This window comes from Limanda limanda, chromosome 16 (genome assembly GCF_963576545.1).
Source record: "Limanda limanda chromosome 16, fLimLim1.1, whole genome shotgun sequence".
Lineage (NCBI taxonomy): Eukaryota > Metazoa > Chordata > Actinopteri > Pleuronectiformes > Pleuronectidae > Limanda > Limanda limanda.
The window spans coordinates 23,409,254-23,431,161 of NC_083651.1; the positions used below are offsets into that span (position 1 = coordinate 23,409,254).

The 21,908-nt window shown below is 40.6% G+C and overlaps 1 protein-coding gene across 2 annotated transcripts in view; it reads left to right on the forward strand.

Moving 5' to 3' along the window:
* Positions 1-21,908, forward strand: part of LOC133021483 (partitioning defective 3 homolog B-like) — a 199,548-nt gene that overhangs the window by 68,963 nt on the left and 108,677 nt on the right. For both annotated transcript variants that reach the window (XM_061088344.1, XM_061088345.1), the window contains exons 9-14: positions 3,279-3,537; positions 4,350-4,458; positions 5,962-6,101; positions 6,227-6,355; positions 17,362-17,547; positions 18,801-18,959. In XM_061088344.1, the coding sequence (XP_060944327.1) occupies positions 3,279-3,537; positions 4,350-4,458; positions 5,962-6,101; positions 6,227-6,355; positions 17,362-17,547; positions 18,801-18,959 (982 nt within the window). The remainder of the gene's footprint in view (positions 1-3,278; positions 3,538-4,349; positions 4,459-5,961; positions 6,102-6,226; positions 6,356-17,361; positions 17,548-18,800; positions 18,960-21,908) is intronic.

Genomic DNA, 21,908 nt, shown 5'->3' on the forward strand with positions numbered 1-21,908 from the left:
AGGGATGGCAGCTCTGTGAGTTTAGTGCGTAGACTTTATATAAAAATGGACGATATGACAGGTCCCAAAAGTCAAGCCAAAGCGTCTTGATGATATTCATTGAAAAGGAGCAGTTCTGAAAAAAACTATTTTTTTTTTAAATTTGTATTCTCAGTTTTACAAGTAGATGATTTTCTGCCATCACCTGTTGGCATCAGGTGCAGCCGGCTTTCTTCTTCCTCTTCCCTGCTTTGGTATCATTCTCTGTGTTGTTGCTGCTGCACCATTCCATTGTCAGAGGGCTCACATCACAGTTTGTATTGCCATCCCAGAGAATGGCAGAAAACACACTTGGCAGATGTTTGGAGAGCATAGCTCCCAAAGTGCGTGTTTGTCTGTTAGCGCTGGTCTTTGTGCATCTGTGCGTTAAATCTCATTCCTCAAAGGGAAGATGTGTTGAAGATTTGTATGAGAACCATGTGTTTCTCACTGCAGTTTGCTTACTGTTGCTTTGAAGCACCTGAAACAGCATATATTAAGATGAGAGCATTTTAGGATGGATTATGATTGCGGAGCATTAAAATGACAAAGGACACACTTTAAAATTATTGCAGCAAATTACATGGACTGATGTGGATGTTATAATGATTACCACACTTTAGAAATTCTATATAGTCCCAAACAACAGTCCTCGTCCAGTATTCAGTGTGGTAATGAGATTATATTTGAGGTGTTTTATGTTCTACTGTAGGTAAATGGATTATCACCGGAGGGGTTTGCACCTATTGTTCAATAACTGGTGTATCTTCACGCTTTTACAAACACACACACATACACACGCATCCTTTTGCCATTGTCCCACTTGGCAGCTGTATTGACAATAATTTTCTTTAACGCAAATGTGCTTGCACGTGTTGTCCAGCAAGAAACAATAATGATATCATTGGTGCACAATGGTCCCAGTACACATGCATCAACACACTCAGCTCTCATATCTAGTTTCATTGTGCTGTATTGTGGTCTCAACACAATTAAAATCACTTGCAGTGTCATTCAGCAAGGTGTGACACAAGTGCTTGCTTAGACTGCTTAGTGTGTTTAAACAGTTTCAATATGCAAATCCTGTCTGAGAAGACTGAAGTAGAGATGAACACCCCTCCTCAAACACATCCGTCTTACTTAGTGCTACTGCTGTCATGATATCCTGGAGAGAAAAACAGGACAATTCCAAAATGTTTTAATAAATTATTGATATTGTGTTTATAATTCACATATAATGATAATGTTTAAAAATACATCCAGCGCCCAGCGTCACTTTGTTTGGAAATTAGCTCTTCTATGTATCCATGTTTATATGCTAACACGCGTTTTGCTCAGTACAGTTATAAAATGTGCATTTGTTATACTTAACGAACACTGAATATATGTATAATATATATTAGGGCTGGGCAAGTTAACTCGTTTTAATCGAGTTTACTCAAGTGATGAGTTAACTCGATTAATTATTTTATCTCGCATTAACTCAGGTTGGATTATTTATTGTTTTAGTGTGAAAGTCAGGCTTTTATTTTGTGAAAGTCTGTTGCTGACTGCTGCAGAACATGAAAAAAGAAAATAATTGGCGGATAAACAATCGAGTTAACTCATCACTTGAGTTAACTCGATTAAAACGAGTTAACTTGCCCAGCCCTAATATATATGCTTTGTGCAAAGTAGGTTTCCTCTGATGATTCAGACAGAAACTTTCCCACAATGCCATTTTATCAGATTTATGTCCATGAGTCGTCTTCTTGTATTAATGTCAAACTTAGTCAAGTATTATTATTGCATTTCTAATCTAGTAAAATGAATCTGTCCTTCATGCATGACTTTCTAAACATAGTCTCTAGTTACGGAAACATTATGATCATTACATGTAATAATAAGCTAGGCGGGAAACAATAGGGGTGTAATCCAATAGAATTTAAACAAACTGGATTTTCTCTGTCGGTTATCTGGGGTGAATGATGGTGTGTACCCGTCCCTCCTGACACAATGGTCCCTCTAACTTACTTAGCATAATCTTATATAAACTAATTGTCTGCGAAATTATCTTTTTTATAGATCACAGGACTAAACTGGCCGGCTGCACAGGTGTCTTGGCTCTGTGTTGTATTACTTGTTCTGTCGTCTCCAGAGCTCAGTGAAGATACAAAAGCAAAAAGCCACCAAAATCACTGACTACTGGAAAATGACATACAAACAAAAAGGAAGAAAGTAACGATACACAATATAATCCAGTTAAGATGATCTTGAAGTAGAGTTTTTTTAATACAACTAGATTCATTTTTTAATTCTTGCGATTTTTAAGCCTGTGAAATATGATAGGTCACCACTACATGTACCTTCACCCCGTCCTGCGCTCTGATAGGCTGTAGTTATCACAGACTAAATATTGAGCCTGCTAGATATCTAGATGGAGTCTGTGACGGGTTCATGATGAAACGCCAGTTTGAGTCCAATCTGGGACATTTGTCAGCGACTTCCAAAACTCGACTGGAAAATGGGGCTAAACATCCCGTAGTGTGAACTCAGCGTAACAAAACATCATTAAGCCAGACAACAAATTAAACATCAACAACAAGCCAGATTTTAGTATGAGGTGAACGTGGGTCAGAGGGAGAAGTCTCTGGCTTCTTTCCTCCCGAACACATGTATTATTTCATTCAACTGCTAATGGGATTATAACTTCTTTTAAAAAGTAGCACATTTCAGTCAGCAACATAAGTCCTGAGAACTTCTGATGATCATTTTTCATTACTTTTGACATTTAAGAGTCTAGAAAATCTGTTGATTTATTGAAAACAATCAACTGCCAATAAAGAAGAAACAATTGTTAGTCGTACCCATCTGTCTTAGAAATGACAATCATTTAGAATCAGTTCAGTAAAGACATAAAACATTAACCTAAAATATGCTGTGGTCTAATGCAATTTTGGAAAATTGATCAGCCCATTTATAATCATTAGCAATTAACTGGAACTCTTTTAATTTGTCATCTGCAATCTGATGTATAGCATTATCTTTAATTATGATTTTTTCTTAATAGAGATATAGATCCATTGGTAATGACTTTGCTTGTCAGAGATTGATAACTATGTACTGTGTGCGCATAGTTTGTGAACGTGATTAATGCCATGATTAGTATAAGCGCTAAATGAGTATGGAGTACACATACCCTGCTTAAAACTACTCCAACTTGATTCTCTCCTTTCTCTCTCTCTCTTTTCTCTACATCCGCTGCTGCCTCCCCCTCCCAGGGCCCAGGAAGTCTTTCGCCAGGCGATGCGTTCCCAAGTCGTCCGCCTGGAAGTAGTTCCCTCCTCCAACAGGGAACGTTTTGAAAAGAGTCTGATTGGTCAGCTATTTGGCAACAGCACTGGTCCTGATCACAGCCCCAGAATCCCCAAGACCAAAGCACCGCCCCCCCCCATCAAAGCCAAACCTGTGTTTAAGCCTCCTGAGAGTCCAGCCATGCGACTGGCAGAGGAAGCTGCTACTCTGGACTCTGCTGTCGGTGTAAGTTGCTCTTCGGTGTGAATTCACTCTCCCATGTATTTCCAACAAAAAACTGAATTTAAGTTCTACCTTTATGTCTTTTGTGCTAAATGCATCATCAAACATTCTTCCTTCCTCCTATTAAGGTTGTTCATCTGAAATTTGAATATAAAGACCCTATACTTGAGGATCTATATAAGAGTGCATGTATTTGTAGTTGATCTATGACACATGTACTCTATCAGGGTGTTACATATGTTGAAACACTATGAATCCCTCCTCATCTTTTCTTCCTTCAATTGATTCAAATCTTTTTGCTGGAGCCGTAAAGTCTTTCTCATTCAAACACATGTAATCGTGGCGTCAGCATCACCATGGTGACACACGGCTGACATTTGAGAAACAGCTGGCAAAGAGGCGACAGTTACTTAGCAACAGTTAATTATCCTCTTGTTTTATTTTAAAGAAGCAGGTTTTTCTTTGACTTTTTATTTCCAATGCAGATGTGGGAGCTCTGATTCTTAAACATTCGGTTGGGCTCCACATTATTTGTTAGTGTGTGGTGCTTCCATATGCAGTTGAAACACTACATTGAATTTATGTTATACTTCCTATTCACTTTTAATCATTGTAATTGGATAATTTTTTTACACAGTTCAATATTAATACATTTTTAATCAACAATCTCCCACAATGCCTTCAATGACAAAAGAGAATAAAAAAAACATAAAATCAAAATGATACTGTACAGACATTTTTTCTGTGTGTATATGTGTGTTAATGCATTTTACTTTTGCAAAATGTACTTGAATGACATATTTGTTCCACCCTAGACCCCCAAAGGGAGGAGCGAGAGCCCCCTTCTCAAGAAAAGCCCTGCTCTCTCCAGCCTGGTGGCCAATAAGAGAGGAGGACGAAGATTGAGGATCGACTTAAAGAAAGGTGAGAGAGACCTGGATTAACAGATCTTTTGATGTAGTTCTCTTAGTTAATTTCTCTCAATTTTTTACACTTACACATCCTCGAGAACAAGACTGAAATCATACCCACTGTCTTTTACCCACACTGATCAGTAATAATGTGTGGTTTTATTCCAACATACCTGTTTTTGAGATTAAGAGGTGTGTGTGCAGGAACTTCTCTTTGTTATAAATCCTGATAAATCTACAAAAGTTCAGTTACTTTCAAAAGACAGACATATATTTTAGTATCTGTGCAAATGCAGACTTTCTGTAGCCGCACCAGATGAGAGTAGGATGTCAGAAATGAATAAAGTGTGTTCACTTTAGTTTTACAGCTTCAGGTTGAGCCAGAGAAAGTTTATAGAGACACATCTGTTCTTTTTATCTCTTTATACTCTATTTGTTCCAATCTTTTTTCCCCTTTCAGATTAATTTTGTCATTTTCTGAATTTCCATTATTCTCTCTCTTTGTTTCCTTTCATTATAAACTGACTGTGTATAATAGACCCGCTTTATGTCTCGCTGTTCGGCCCAGCATTGTGCTTATTTCTATAAATCTCCCTCTCCCTGTTCTCTGGCTGACTCTCCTTCCTCTCATCCTCCCTCTCTCCATCTTCCTGATTCCCTCTCTTCAGGGTCTATTAAGTCTTTATTGATCTGTTCATTTCTGCTGATATGAATTCATACTGGACCAAACTGCTGACTTGGCTCTGCTAAAGAGACCAGATTAAATGAGGTCTATAAAACACACAACCGGTCTCTGGCTGTCTGTGTGTGGCCTTTTTGTACACGTGTGCATGTCTGTGAATGCCTCCGTACACATTATGTGGACCTGTTTTTCACTGATTACTATTTTAATCTTCATCGCTTCTCTTTCCAGAACATTCACTCCTCGTTTCCACTGTGTTGCCCTCATTCCTCTTTTACCTTTTCCTCGTCGCTCCCTCGTTTTCTTGTCCTCCTCTCTGCCCTGCACTTGAACCCATTTTTAAAAACCTTCACACCTGCAGATATTGAAGCAGCAGCTATGGCTAAAGGGTTTAAAAACCACACATGCATGCATGCACACACACTCACTCACACAACCACACACACATAACACACACACACTCTCACAAACACACATATCTCTTTGGGCTTTAAATGATATGAGAAGAATATAGTCAGGAGCTGAGTCTACAGCATTGTTTAAGTTTTCAAACGTAGTTTAGGGTATGTGTGTGTGTATGTGTGTGTATGTGTGTGTATGTGTGTGCATGTGTGTGCATGTGTGTGTAAGTGAGAAAGAGAGAGAGAGAGAATAGATTGATTTTTGCTCTCAAAGTAGCTGAAAGATAAATATAGCAACAAGCAGTGAGCAGCGATACACATACAGTATTTTGTGTTTTGATATTGACCTTGGAGTGTTGTGCACATTGTTCATCATCTCTCAATTTACTTTCCTCATACATGTGTTTGTCTGTGTGTGTCTGTGTGTGTCTAGGTTCTGAAGGTCTCGGCTTTACTGTCGTAACCAGAGACTCTACCGTTCATGGTCCTGGTCCCATTCTGGTTAAGAACATTTTGACACGTGGAGCCGCTGTCAAAGATGGACGCCTGCAGTCCGGAGACCGCATACTTGAGGTACCGGTCCGGATGACGTCTTTTCAACATCACTCACATCCAGAATTTTACACTTTGGACATATAAAAGGTGCCAGGCACTGAATGGAACATCACAAATGTGCTGAAATGTGTGTGTGTGTGTAGGTCAACGGTGTGGATATTACAGGCGTGGGCCAGGAGGAGTTGGTGTGTATGCTACGCGGCACGCGGCAGGGGGAGAGTGTGTGCCTGGTGGTCCTGCGGCCGGAGGAGATGTTCCTGCCCAGAGAGATGGTAAGAACCAATCACAATGCAGTGTTGTCAGCCAATGGAGAGAGACCTTCTGGTTAAGTGGTGAGTCAGTGGCCTGTTTTATGGAAAACGGAGAAAGATGGTCAGCCACCATCGTTTTTCCGCTGGACATTTCACCTCCCGCTAATTTTACAATTTCTGGTCCAATCAACAGGCTTGCCTTGATGATGCTCGGCTCAGCAGCCTATAGGAAGGCTGCTGTTCAAACACATTTACCTCAAACTTCAAAGAGGGCTTTTCTGAATTATGTGAAAGATCATGCACTTCCCTGTAAAATAATAACCTCACTTTAAAACAAACAATCATGTACTACAGTGTTTTAGAGGTATTCATTCTGATTGAATCAAGTGAACATATTGTAAAGATATGATATCTTGTGCTGTTCTGCCGCTGCCTCCATGTTTCTGCTGAATTTCAACACTGTTTCAATTCAATAAACTCTTCTTCAATTCACCCTTGTTCTATCTTTTCCGTGCTTTTTACTTTGACCTCAACCACTCTGCATGCACTGATTTTAATTACACCTTTTGTAGGTTTTAGACAAAAATAAGTTTTTCACTTTTCTCGCTGTCTCCTCCTGACAGTCTCATAACCTGCTGCTGTTTGCTCCTAATGCAGTAGCTGACTTTCCTGATTGTATTTTCTCTCACTCTAGTCGTAGCTCTTTAGACAACCTCCGTTTTTCCTTAGAGTGTTTCTTCTGGGAGGTAATTTTCTATCATATCAGCTCTTTTGTCGATGACTTTCAATTTTACCTACAACTCTGAGGTGTCACTTGCAAACACATTCACGGGAGCACAAAGGGAATAACAATAGGTTCAGATTACGAGACTTGTCATTTTTCATTTGATCAAATTTACTTGTGTCTCCTCTCCGCCGCTCACTCATGTCTTTGGTTGATGTTTTTCCATCTCTCACTGTATCTTATTTTCCTTTAATTCCGCCTTTTGTGTTTCTTTTCCCTCTGTGTCTCTGTCCGCTCTTATCGACTGATGTTTCCTCAACGGCTGCCAGGAAGTTCTAGACCCACACATACACACACTTGCATGCATGCGACCTTGAGCCTCATCGGAAATTCTGTTTCTTGCGGACAGGAAAGGGAGCAATGTGCTGGATTTTGTACATATGTTAACATTTACGATCATTTGGATTGTCGTGTTTTGTCCAGAGCTTCTCAACGCACGCATGGCTGAACTCCATGGCACCGGTCGTGCTGTAATTACAGAGGATGTCACGTGTGGCCCCTCGAAACCACTTCAGCAGTACTTCTACTTCTTTTCTTCCACTGTTGTGTAAACAATTCTAGAAAGCTAACTCTTAAAGTAAAAGGTAACTCTTATTTTCATATCATCACAATTGAAAGATTGAAGGATTTTGAAAGATTTCCATAGTCAAGAAATACTTGTTTTGGCCCGATGGCTTTCAGACCGGGAACAAATCTCCCTGGAGTCGGTTGTTAGCTCCCAAACAATATTCATTCAACGTGATGACTTGTCTTAGCTGCACAGTATTCTGCTGGGGTTGTATAGCTTCAATACAGCTGGTAAACCTTAGGCCACTCGGCTAAAAACATGGACACATACTTAACCAAATCATCACTGACGGGAAACTGACCTCTGATTGTTCCAGTATTTTTCATACACATACTTACTCAGTCGCACTCACTTGTTCATAGCAAGAAGAGAACTGGTAAATCACTTCTGCTTGAACTGGATGTCTCTGTTGTGTTTCTCCGTGTGTGTGTCTGTGTGTAGGAGAGAGTTTGTGTTCTTTCTGTACAGTCGACAAAGTTTTCCTGCCTCTCCTCTCTCTGAGTTGGTGTCTCTCGCCCTCAGCCTCTATTCCTGACTGACAGTTCTCCCAACTGGAACTCACATGTGATCATATCTGCTGAACAGTTTTCAGGAGCAAATGCAATAACAGTTCTGTACAGTGAAGCTGTGATATTTAACATGCGGAGTGGTACAGTGAGAGAGAGAGAGAGAGAGAGAGAGAGAGAGAGGGGGTATTTCGGGGCAGTGCTAGTCATCATTACCAGCTGTTTTAGTGGTGACAGTTGAAACCAAAAGGTATTTTCCTTATTTCTCTTCTTTCTTCAGTCATATAGTTGCATATTAAAGCCGTGCATACTTTTTTTCCTGGTATTTAGATAACGTGTGAAAGAAGCGGAAACAGAAGCTCTAAGATTTCATTAAATTTATCGAGATGTCTTTTCTCAGATACAAAATTAAGAACACATGCAAATATGTAGCCAACAGCATTACACACACTACAAACACTGGCTGCCCACTCACTCTATGCCACTCATACACACACAATATCTCGGCTACTTGACAACAACAAAATAATAATTCATAATGAATACATTACAGAAAAAAGTACATTAAAAGTCAATTAAAAGCCCAGACAGGTTGTTTTTAACATAATACAGTAAATATGACATCATGACAATGATTAAAAGAAAGAGCATGATTATTCCCACCACAGGGGGCTTTGTATGTGAAGGATCTACATTTCTTTGGAAATTCTGGGGGACAAATGGGACATTTGACAGATCGGAAAAGTATATTACACATACAGTAGATATTAAATTTTTTTTATTCTCTGGGCAAGTGCATGCTTGTGGTTCTCTCTCGCAATGGCAGAGATGGATTTCATTATAAAACACACAAGTTCGTAGGCAGGAGGTAGGCGTGTGAGATTAGACACACAGAGTATATTGTTGTTTTCTAACCTCCGGCACTATCTTTCCCTAACTTAAAACATTTTGTATTTGTTGCAAAAACTACTTAATCTTACCCATAAGATCAGAAAACTGCTGTGGACAGTCACAGTGGCCAGATTATGTGTTTAAGTTCTTTGTCCGTCCATCCGTCCCATTCTGATGAACACGCTATCTCAAGAACGGCGTGAGATAGTTTAATCAGATTTAGTAAGATTAGATTTTCAAGGTCACTTTAAGCTCATAAAACACCTATTTACCTCTAGAACACTTTATCTTTAGAACACCTTGAGAGTTTTCTTTAAAATTTTTGAATAAATGGTCACAGTGACCTCACAAAACATGTTTTTGGCCTTTGGAGCATGATATCTAAATCTGCCTTAAGCATATTTCAAACTTATTTTTACCAGTTTTCACATCACTCAAAGATGAATTGATACGACTTCACTTTAAACATATGACAGCTGTGCATTATTTCAAGGGATAGAGACGTTTAAAGTCAACTGATACGTTGAAGCTTACATTTGTAGCTCTTTTTATTTATTTTTTACATCCTCTGCGGTTAAACATGATAAAACATTTGTTGCGAGTCATGGTGTCTTTGTTGACAGTGCAAATAAAATCTGTTCAAAACAAGTGCATAGAAGAAGAGATTCCGCCCATGTTTGTATTTTCACGCCTCACATTCTAGCATCAGTCTTCTAGTCTTGTCTTGTAGCTGTAATGTTTTCCAGGTTTTTACAGTTTTTGTTTCATTTCAACATCATGCACACAAAGCCTCCAAACAACTCTGCCAATCTTGTTGCAGACCTCTTGCTGCTGCAGAGGTCGGCCATTTAATAACTGACTGTCACCTTCCCTCGTCAAGTGACCCCCACACACTAAAAGTTCATCACTCGGAAAAGAAACTTGGTCACAATCAAAAGGAGGAAATGTCTTAGGATTGTTTTCTTACCCTTATAGAAAGTGTTTTCATGTTTGGCAGCAAATCGCCGTGGAGGAGGTTTGTTTACAGTTTATAACATCACTCACTTTTTTTCTCACACTTCTTGTTCTATTTAAAGGACATCGACGTCCCTTACGAGCCAAAATTCACAATAACGTATATCAAGATGTAACTTTGAAATTCAAATCTTTACATGGAAATCACTAGAAGACGTTTCAGAGCCTTTTCACTGCCATTGAAATTAACCAATTTTATTTTATTTTTTTTTAGCATGCTACCATATAAATCTGTCTTTGTTAGTCTTTGCTAAGGACAACTTTTTCCATAATTATTGAAAAACTGAAACAGCATTTTGAGAAGGAGAAAAACTTTGTACGACCTCCAAAAGTAGAAAAAGGTGTTTTTCCTGTAAGTAGCGTCTGGATGCAGATTGGAAAGATCGATGAAATGATCATAATTTCTCAATATGTTTTAATGAGTTTAATATCGTGGATTTATACAAACCTTATTTACAGTCCCAATACTTTTTAAACCACGTTTTATCAGCCTTTAAACAGTGATATGAGTAAGTTTGTTAAAGGTTGGATGTGAGGGCTCGTGCCAGCTTGTTTGTGTTTACGGAGAGGAAACAGAAGAAGGATGATGATGAAATGATGGAAGGATCTTGTCTCCTCCTCCCCCTCTTCCGTCGTCTCATTTTAGTCAACCATCTGGTGTTGTCTGCTAAAGTGTGCGCCCGCTGTAGAACAAAGACATTACACCATCTCTATACACACACACACAGACACACACACACGCACACACACATACACACTCACACACACACAACCACTGTGACATACAACCATATTAATACAGATTCCCCGACTGTGTATAAGTATACATCCACCTGCTGTGTTGGCATTTTGAAGATACAGGTACACACACCACACAAACAAACACACACACACACACACACACGCACACACACTCATTCAGTTTCTCACATATAAAACATAAAACAATATTTTTTCTTTAGTAATTTTCTTCACATGAACAAGCATACGTCTGCTCTGTTGGTCAGAGCCTTTAATGTGTTGAATAAAATAATACACGAAAAAAATAAGCCAAATGTAACTGAACAAATTTTTAGCACTTTAAAATAACAATGACAAATATTTCTACAGAAGTAAAAAGCTTCATATAAAGATCTCTCCAGACTTGTTTCTAGACATTTAAAGTATTATGAGAGGTCTAATGTAGCTGAATTTCCAGCAACCGCTAATTCGTAGAGTCTGACTTACTAAGACCAGAATATATAAATATGCAAAAACATTTAATTTTAAAGTTTAGTGGCATTGTGAACCGAGACCAACTTCCACACTCGTTATGTCACAAACTAACTCACTTTACTTAATCATCTTAAACTTAGATTTAAGGTAAGAACAGAGAAACCTTCCTCTTAACTGCAGCTGAATATGAAAAAAGCTTTGACCTGTTGAACTATGCTCATGAATCCTGCAAATTTAACAGCAAACACTCGAATCATCCGATGTTACGCAGGCAGATTGTAGATCAGAAATTTGATTCATAAAAACAAAACAGAAGAGAGCAGAACAGACTTGGGTGTGGCAGGATTTGTTTCATTTTATTCTTCACCATCTCTCTCCTCCTTCTCGGAAACACAAATGCATAAACAATGAAAACATTATACAGAGCAGCCACACAACAGTTGAAACACAACCCATTCACTCACACACTTTGGCTGCTACTGCAGAGGACTGAATATGAGCTTTACGTGTGATTCCATCAGGATATTTGTGCAGCTCTGCTTTTGGCATCCAGCTTGTGATGAGCTGCAAAATGATCCTCTCTCTATCCTCTTCCTGTTGTTTTTTTTTTCTTCTTCTTTTTTCCTCCTTCCACTACATGGAGGAAACATTCTCCTCGGTGCCAGATGCTCCTCTCAGTAAACTGTTGTCAGCTGGTGACGGAGCACATTCAAAACACAAGAACTTTATTGAACAGTTTCTCCGTTCTGATTATCCCCCATCCATCACCGCTGCTGCTTCACAGTGTGTGTGTGTGTGTGTATGTGTGTGCAGTCTGTTGTCTGTTTTCTCTCTCTAGTGTGTGTGTGTGTGTGTGCGTGCAAACACAGGTCTCTGAGGGTGTAACAGATGGGGGATCTACTGTAGTGATTCTGTGAGGTCACATTGGTGACGATATCAGTGAGATGTAACACACACATACACACGCACACACACACACAAACTCCCTGGCAGCTTGGTCTCTCTGCTGGAGCTGCCATCATCCCAGTGGAGAGCAGCAGGAAGGGGTATCACGTCTCTCTCTCTCCCTCTCCTCTCTCTCTCTCCCTCTCTGTGGCTCAACGTCTCATCTCACATCTCCGTGCTGTTTATTGAAGGTTTATCAGCTCCTTCATTATCCTCTCATCTACAGTCGCTGCTGCGTCTCAAGGCTCGAAGCGCACGAGCATCTCACACACACTCACATGTGTCCATCTTGGGTTCAAATCCCTGGGAATCAGGTCACTGAGAAACAGCACGGGCATCACACTTACTCAGAAACAGCTGAATCTCTGTGAAGAGTAATAGCAACAATTTTCTTAAGAAGAACAAAAAATCGGATTTATAGAAAAGTCTATTAAACAGTTGAGATGCAAAATAATAGTCTGACAGTTTGGAAAATAGGCTTTTTTAGCCATTTAACCAAGTGATAGAAGAGATGATTGATGCCACCTTCATGTCATCAGCCGGTTCATTTAGCACACAGGATGTAAACAGTGGGAAACAGCTGGCCAGGCTCAGTCTGAAGGTAACACAATCCACCCACAACAACTCGGAAGCTCATTAATTAACACATTACATCTCTTTTGTTCACGTCTTTAACTTTTTTTAAAGCCTGTAAAAATCTGCTCTGTGAAAAGTAGATGAGCAATAGTTTTCATTATCTCAGCAGCATTGTATGATTTAAACAATTTGATGTCAGTGACTTGATATTGCTGTGGACATGTGAGTGGAAATAATATAGATGCTCAACCCAGAACAGAAAAATAAGTTGTGGATGTAGAGTCGTGGATTCAGGGCGAGTTGTCGACATTACAACACCTCCAACACCTCAAGATCACACATATCCAAGTAGAGGTCTGTACAAGCCCTTGTTTCATGAGATCGTCTCTATTGATTAGTGTGACCTGACCACACGGCCCTTTATTTCTGCTGGTGCTGCTCCTTCAAGCACTGACACACCAGTTGCAGTCAAATTTCAAATAATGCCTGAGTCCACCCCAACGTTCACTTCAAATGATTTACTTTATTGTTTCTTTGTGAGACGAGAGCTAAAGCTTGCAAACCGTTGCCAAGAAGCAGTTTGGTGGCCATGTGTTTGTGGGGGGGGGGGCTTCAACACGTGAACAGACGGCAGCCCGGCCAACACCACGGTCCCATCGTGACCGCCCATGACCACTTGTAGCCTCAGTAGATGAACCCTGTGCCGCCAACATCTGCTGTAAGGCTGGCGGCAACATTTTGGAGAATATGGATATAGAACTGTTTTCCTTTGTACAGCTACCTCACTGACATTTGATCCATATTGCAGGAAAATATGTCACTGGAGTAAACCAGTTCCTTCTGTCAGGAAAAAGAAAACGCTGGTCGACCATAGTGCTCTCCCTAAAAACACACTGACCTTTAAAACCACTGTGGTTCTTACCTCTCTCTCCCTCTCTCTTTTCCCTTTGTCTCTCCCATCTTCTCCTGTGAGGATGTAAATGCTTTTGAGTCATCTCAGATTGTGGAGGGTGAGTCGACCTCCACAGGCATTACATTGACCATTAGCTCAAGGTGTGGGGGATTGGACAACAGGGGCCCATTGTGAGAGGCCAGTGATGGGACAGTTATTTACAGAAGCATTGCCCATAATGTCAGCTTCCTGTTCCTGAGTGTACTTTACCTGTGTGTGTCTTACATCTACTGCTGCATTTAAGCACAGCGGCTGCCGCTGTTTGGCTTTGTATAATGACTCCTTGGGCACTCGTTCCCACAGCATGGGACTTTCTACATAAAGTCACGCACACACAGACACACACACACACACACAAACATACAGACACACACAGCCTCTCTGCGTGATAGGGCGAATCTGCGAGCTGCTCTCATTAAAATAACGTGTTGCTGAAAGCAGATTTCCTTACATGCAAATACACAATGACTCTAAAACTAATAGCAGCTGAGTGATTAAACATACACCACGATTATTACTCACACATTATGATCATTGTTTTTCTCTATCTCTATTCTCTCGCTTGGAGTTGATCTTGTCTTTGGGGTTGAGTTAAGGATGTTTTTATTCTTGGGTGTGTGTGTTTTTTCTAATGCTCAGCTATTTGCCTCTGTTTAGTATAACAATATATTCTCATTTACCCAACTACACATTCTCATTCACACACATCAACACAAACTGACCTGCCTCTCTTGTTCTAGCAAACTATTGAAATGTTCACGAGCAGCGTGATGAGGTTCACCTATGCAAAGTGTTTTTCTATAACCTCTGATAGAGTTTATGTGAATATACACACACACAGACATGGAAGCAGGTCAGTGATCATTATTTGATATTTAGTGATGTCACAGTACCGGTCAGTACCAAAACCACAGCAAAAACTACACAACAGAGGCCCCTGCACGCACAGTGTCTTAATACACCTCCATGTCAGTGTACAAATAGAAGTTTAAATAGTCTAAGAAGGTGACAGATCAATCGTGTGAAAATATTCATTTTAAAAGAAATCTTATTATTTTGAACACTTTATATTTTAAATATAGGCAGCAGCCTGCTCATGTTAAGAGCTGTTGCTACTTTAGCCTCAACATGGTCCATCTTTGTAAACAGTCTATGATTTAGAGATGTTATTGTTTCCTCCTTTCATTTGGAAAACACTGTGGAACCATTTGCAACACATCTCCATCTGCCAGTATTGGTTTTCTTTTTTGTCTTTTCCCCACAAGTCATGGTGCTGGTGCTTGTTGTAACTGTTGACCTGACCTCTTCTTTCTCCTCGAGTTAAATGTCTGAGTAGAAGACGTTTCCCAGAAAATAATTACACCTCCAGTACTTATGACATCTATTTTACCTTTGGTACATCAGTACTGTGGACATTTCAGGATTTTCAAATTGGCACTGATACATATTGTTTCTTGTGACATAGCTATTTCAGTGTTACTCACAGATACAACCACTTATCATAGCTATGAGCATGAAATAATAAACATGTTCCATAAAGTTGCAGCGTACTTTTCAGTACAAATAGTGTATGCCCTTGTTCTCTTCTGTGTTTGTATGTGTGTGTTTGTTTGAGAGCGATTCTTGTAAATGAGAAAGAGGTTTTGTTTGTAAAAGTCCACAGAACCATCAGGTTTGACACCGGGTGATAATGTTGTTCCACCGTCCTCACAGGCTGATTATTTATCTGGTAAGGTATCAGAGGGAACCTGGAGGCTGCACACATTCATTGTTTTACAGGCAAATTGAATTCAACACCCAGAAAAACAACTTTACACACATTTGCATATTTCCCTTCGGATTTTCTAAAACATTTCACAGCATGTATGGGTGGTCCTGACCCCAAAGCTGAGAACTGCTGTTTTGAACTTTTCTGCAGCACAACAGCACCCACCCTCTACTCTAAATTCATTCTGGCATTGGTTCTGTCCCAGAAAAAAAGAAATGAATTAACATGAGTTATCAAAGCAGCGAGGTTAAATCAGATAAATAAAGAATGTAGCAGCAGCAGAAAAAACTGAAAAGTTGCCAAATCATGACATTACTTTGGACAGAATCTCGGAGTAATACATTCTCGCCGTAATTATGCACAGAAAATAGCCAACATTTCTCTTCTGGGGGTTTTTGAAGTTCTTTCCAAGGTCGTAGAGCTTCCTATCAGGTCTGGACAGTCAGTCAGATGGGAGGAGGTTTTTCCCATTGGGGGAAAAACAGCTTTCTGCCGAGTAGAGGACTTTGTGTCAGCTTAACGCTGTTAAACCTACAATCCCCACAGACAAACAGTGTCTAAACCTGACACTGCTGACCCACGCAAACACACGCAGGCCGACTGAACTCACACACTGCACATAGACAGCAGCACAAATGCACACACGTAGACTTTTTATTTGCAAGTACACAACAATAATTAATGGATTTCTGGCAAAGACAACACACTTGCACACATTATCACACTGCAGCCACATACATTTTTGATGTGGAAAGACAGAAGAAAAGGGACACACTCATAAACACAAACACAACTCATCCTTTGATTTTCTGATGTTAGTATTTGAACTAGTTTCATCTGTCTGTATAACATCTTTTTACTGCCTCAAATACAGCATTTATTTGTCCTTTTATTTTTACATTGTTTTTACACATTGAGGACCTTTTTTGCAAATCATCTTATTGTTAAGTTAAATGTGATAAAACGTTGATGTGATACTTTTAAGATTATATTATTTCTCATCCAAATTATAAAGAATTATCTAATACGAAGACTGAATAGTATTTTAGAAGTGTTATTTTATTCTAGGGTCAAAATCTAAGCTTCGACAAGTTTACCTGAGTCTATTGAGTATTTGGAAGGGAAATGTGTATTTAACAAAAAATATAAAACTTGTCATTAGGCCTCGACTATAATCTACATGCAGTGAGCTTTCACAAGCTTCAAACACACATTTTGATCTGGCTGGAAACTATCTTTTTCCTTTGTTGCTGGTGTATTTCCCTCTAACTCCAACTCAAACTTGATCATTATTGCAATACCTCCTCCCTGATCGGTGTGTTTTCCACCATCTTTCTTGGTTTATTACAGCCATTTTTTCATCCATAAAGCCAGTCTTTATTTCTTGTTCCTCTGTCTGTTGCACAATCTTTCTTTCCTCTCTGTATTACCTCTCGCTCATTGCTTTTGTCCTTCTGGCTCTCTGGGTTTGCTCTATACTCCAATTACCTCTCGAAAATGCACGGGTCACTTTATTGATATTGCAGAGCTGAGGAAGGAAAATGATGGGTATATAAAAGCAGCCAAGCACAAATGGCTTTTTCCTTTTTCTTTAGTTCAGAAAAAAACTTGGGGCCGCAATTTCTTCACTCATGGAGAAATTTAGCTGCAACGCTCCTTGTGATATTTTCTCTCAAATTAAAAAGCTTTTAGTTTAGCTTTTGGACTCCATCCAAGGACAATGGGCTGACCTCTGTCTCCTCACCCCCACCCTGTTCACCCCTCTCCCCTCCTCACCCTTCTCCTTCTCCACCTCTCTCTCTCTCTAGGAGTTGCCCCGTGTGCCAGGCTCGGTTTGGGAGAGTGGAAAGGAGCAGCTCATGTTCGAGGTTCCTCTAAATGACACCGGCTCGGCGGGGCTTGGCGTCAGCCTCAAAGGAAACAAGTCCCGGGAGACGGGAGAGGATCTGGGAATCTTCATTAAATCCATTATACATGGAGGGGCTGCGTACAAGGTGACATAATATTCTACATCTTACCCAAATGAGCAAAGAAAAAGTCAATAAACACTGTGCATGTTCTCTTTCATGTTCTCCCTGTGTCTGCGTGGGTTTTCTCTGGGTTCTCCGGCTTCCTCCCACAGTCCAGAAACATGCAGCTTAGGTTAATTGGACACTCTGAATTCCCCGTAGGTGTGAATGTGAGCATGGATGGTTGTTTATCTCTCTATTTTGGCTCTGTGGTAAACTGGCAGCCCGTCCATGTAGGCCTCCAACCCAGTGTCAGCTGGGATCGGCTCCAGCCCCCGTAGGACCCTTAAAGGCTAAGCAGTGCAGATAATGGATGGATGGATGGATGGATGAACAGATCAGAACAGGTCTTCGTATATGAGACGACCTGTTGTGGCTACTTCAGCTGTCTCTGCTGGGCATGTGCTGTTAACCTTTGACCCCTACAGACCAGGACTAACTTGACATGTCATGCACAGCAGTCAGACAGACAAGCAAACATGCAATCAGAGGAGCACACACACACACACACACACATGCACACACACACACACCTGTGAAGCGTTTAGTGTCTGTGCGGAGACGGACAGAAAAATATGTCTCATCTATTCCTGTCCAGATCTGCTGGAGAGGCATCGCACAGTAAACAACACAGCAGGGAAGTCACACAGACAGAGCTGACTGTCGTCTTTGTTTCTGTGGTTGAAGCTGAGTGAAGTCACAAAGTCATGGATGTGTGTGTGTCTGATTTCATGCAGTAGCTCTCCAGCAATTGCACCTTGCTTCTTCCCATTGTTATAAAATGACTTACATGTCAGTTCATACAATGATAGATCATTTATCATCAAGGTTTACAAAGTCACAACTCATTTTTCCCAATATTGCAAGAATTAGTTGTCAGTACATTTCACAAAATCTTAATTTTCTCCAAAGTCACATCTCTGTTGTCAGTCTTTGTTGGAGGATCTTTCACTTCAAGTTACAGCTTTTCTTACTGGCTGCTTAAAATCTTAAAAAGATATTTGTCTTGTGCCAATAAATGCCCAAGTAGACTGTAGAAAAAGAGCAATTAACCCCATCAACAAAGATTCAGTAGGACCGGATGGCTGGACCCCTATTTCCTCCGACATAGGCTCCTTCCCAGCTTCAGGGGTTCATGTTTTGTTCTTATTAACACAGTGCAACACTAATCCAGTTCTCCTGAAATGAACGCACGCATGTATGATTTAAAATGGTTTGTGTTTGTGGCGTGCGTACAGGATGGCCGCCTGCATATTAATGACCAGATGGTAGCTGTGAATGGAGAGACGCTGGTGGGACGCTCCAATCATGTGGCCATGGAGACTCTCCGCCGGTCGATGTCACAGGAGGGAAACGTCAGAGGGACGATCCAGCTGGTGGTGCTGAGGACTTTGAAGGTAAACACTTGTTTTACGTGGGGCCTGAATTTGGACAAGATGGTCTGGTCGATATTTTGAACATAACTAAATGATCAGGGTTCTAACTGTAAATACTTTCAGATTTCTTATATGATTTGAATTGAGCATGTTGCATTTTGATTTGGACACGTCATCTTGGGCTCTTGGAACCATCAATGGTTTATTTTCATAAAGGCAGAATCTAGGTTAGGACACCTGCTGTGTGAGTGAGAGCACACGTACACTGTCACTCGACTTAGAAGAACTAAAAACATTCACGCCTCCTTTATCCTTACTCGGTATCTGCTACCTCATCTTCTGGATCTCAATGACTTCAGCATTATTGTTATTTTTCCTGCAGTCCATTGCCTCTGTCTCTTTCTACACGTACTTGACAGAAGCCTCACTGCTCTTTTCCTTGCTCTTATACCGGCAGCACCAAAAGAGCATTTACACTTCAGCTATCTATTCAGAATTGTGTCTTTTTTTATGTGTGTGTGCTTCTGTGAGTGTGTGTGTGCTCTTCATCTCTTTTGTTCGATAGTAGGAAAAAAATGTTTTTCTCAAGGCAGAGTTTCTCAGCTGTTGATGCCTTTAACTGATACAGAATATATGGGATGGACAAAATATTAGTAACACAATTCAACAAGTACGACAGAATATTGTTACATTAGTAGGAGATCACAAAATTTTGCGGGTGGAGATGGTACATCTGGAAAATAAACCCCTACATTTTTCACACACATACACACAAATAAAAGTGAAAAATTAAAGACAAGTTATCACGTTAAAAACTCTCTGACTCCCTGCGTTTACAGTAAAAACTTTATGGACGATAACACAAGTGAGCACAGAGCTACACAATGCAGCAGCAGAACAAAACACCAAGATTATCTTATGTTGTTATTAGAATAGTAAATAAATGATTGTGGTTTGTTATGAAACTGGGGCCGGACCAATAAGAACATGGGCGAGCCGCCATATTCTGGATAATGAAAGGGAAACACTGCTTCGACATGGCGTGATGGAGCATTACCCTTGGCGGAGCTATGCACTGTCAGAACGCTCCTCCTAGTATTAGACTACATTAGGTTTAGGGTAAGTGCATGTAACAAACTGGTGTCTCTGGAGCTTTCAGGGCTCAGGGCTTCCCCCACTGATACCTTGATGGTTGAAGCTGTTGCCAACATCAAAGTTGCATCCATGTTCTTCCTCTTTGTCTCACGAGTGGAGGATGGGATTAAAAAAAAAGAGGGAGTTAAAGGCAGAGAGATGAGAGACTGTACCTTAAAAGCCTTTTCTGGGCTTCAGTATTGATGCTTTTAACATTTCACAAGTGGACCACTCTGCTGATTCTTCCCTTCGTTTGATCTTTTCTTTCTCTTCCTTTTCTTGTATTTGTCCTTTACCCCCTTTCTGACTCACCTCAGACTGTATTTATCTGCAGCCAGCGCTCATTCAGTCTCTCACTTTATCCAGCTGCTCTTTTCATTCAGTAACGCCCCCCCTTCCCTTGTCGCCAGGCTAAGTAAGTGTGGCTCTTATTCAGCAGGTTCCATGGTTTTGTTCAGACGCTGCTCTTGAACATCAGCAGTGCTGCCGTCACAATGTCTGAGATTCCAACTTTGATGGAAGATGTTGTAGATAATTACTCTATTCATCATTATTGCTGATAATAATCACAGTCAGAAGGCTACAGGGCAGCAAGCTAAACTGTATTAGTTTGTTTTCTAACTTTATTTACAAATTGGTTTTTGGTTCAGGAGCTGCTTTCACTGGGCTTTGCAACAGCCATGGTCTGTACATGCAGGACAGGGAGGCTGGGGGTGTTATGGCTAGTGTGGTATATCGTAATAAAACCCTTAAGTATGTCTGACCTCAAAGTGCTACCAAGCAGTAATTCCGCACCCAATCAGAACCTTTTAACGTGTTAGCATCCTGATAGAAACCACACACCATTATCATCTGGAGTTATGTGAGCTGAACACTTGTGTAAATGACACACTGCAGTGTTTGATGTGGAAAGTGTTGTGCTGCTGACACACGGAAAACTAGCTCCTTGAATTCTCCAGTTATCCAAACCATACCCCCCCCCCCCCCCCCCCATAAAAAAACTGCTTTGTCAAAACGAACTGAATCTCTTGAATAATTAAAAACGAAAACAAACGATGGCTGTTGTTTTCATACCTCAGTAGCCTGAAGATGTGTTTGTGTCTTCTGGAGTAATCTGATGGCTCTGTGACACTGGTTAATGGGATGTGTGTTGGTGGAGAGCCAGCAAGGGAACAGGCGAGAGTGATCTGTCCTGGGTGGAGATTTGAGAGAGGCTGTTGGGTGGGAAAGAGGAGGAGGAGGAGGGGGGGATTTTAAAGAGGAAGATGACAACGAGGATTTATCACACACACAGCACTGTTATGTCTTCTTTGTTGTGCGAGCGCAGGGCTTATTCTGTACACAAACACACAAGTGCTCGGAACCACGCCACCGCGACCACATCCATATGCAAACATGTTAATGAACACGAACTGTTTCCGACACACTCAGATGACAAATACATGCAAATTAAATTCCGAAAAGAAGTACACACACAAAAAAGAGACACTGGAACTGATGCTTTGTGTGAATATTACAGGGCCCTAAGAGAGCCCTTCCCTCCAGGACTCGGGGGGTCAGTGTGACTGTCATTGCCACACACTCAGACACACAAACACAAAGTTACACAAAGAAAAGTGATCGTTGTGGAAGATGGTCCCAGCCCTCGGGGGCCATGGGAAACCAGGTCCCCTTTTCCACCTTGACCCTCCACTGTCTTTTGAGAGTCTCTCCCTTATTCACTGTCTTGACATCTGTTTGTGTTTGAATAGTCGACTACACAGGCCCCACTTAGTCCTCTGCTCATCACTCAGTTGATATATAATCCACATACCATGCAATTACACAAAAAACAAG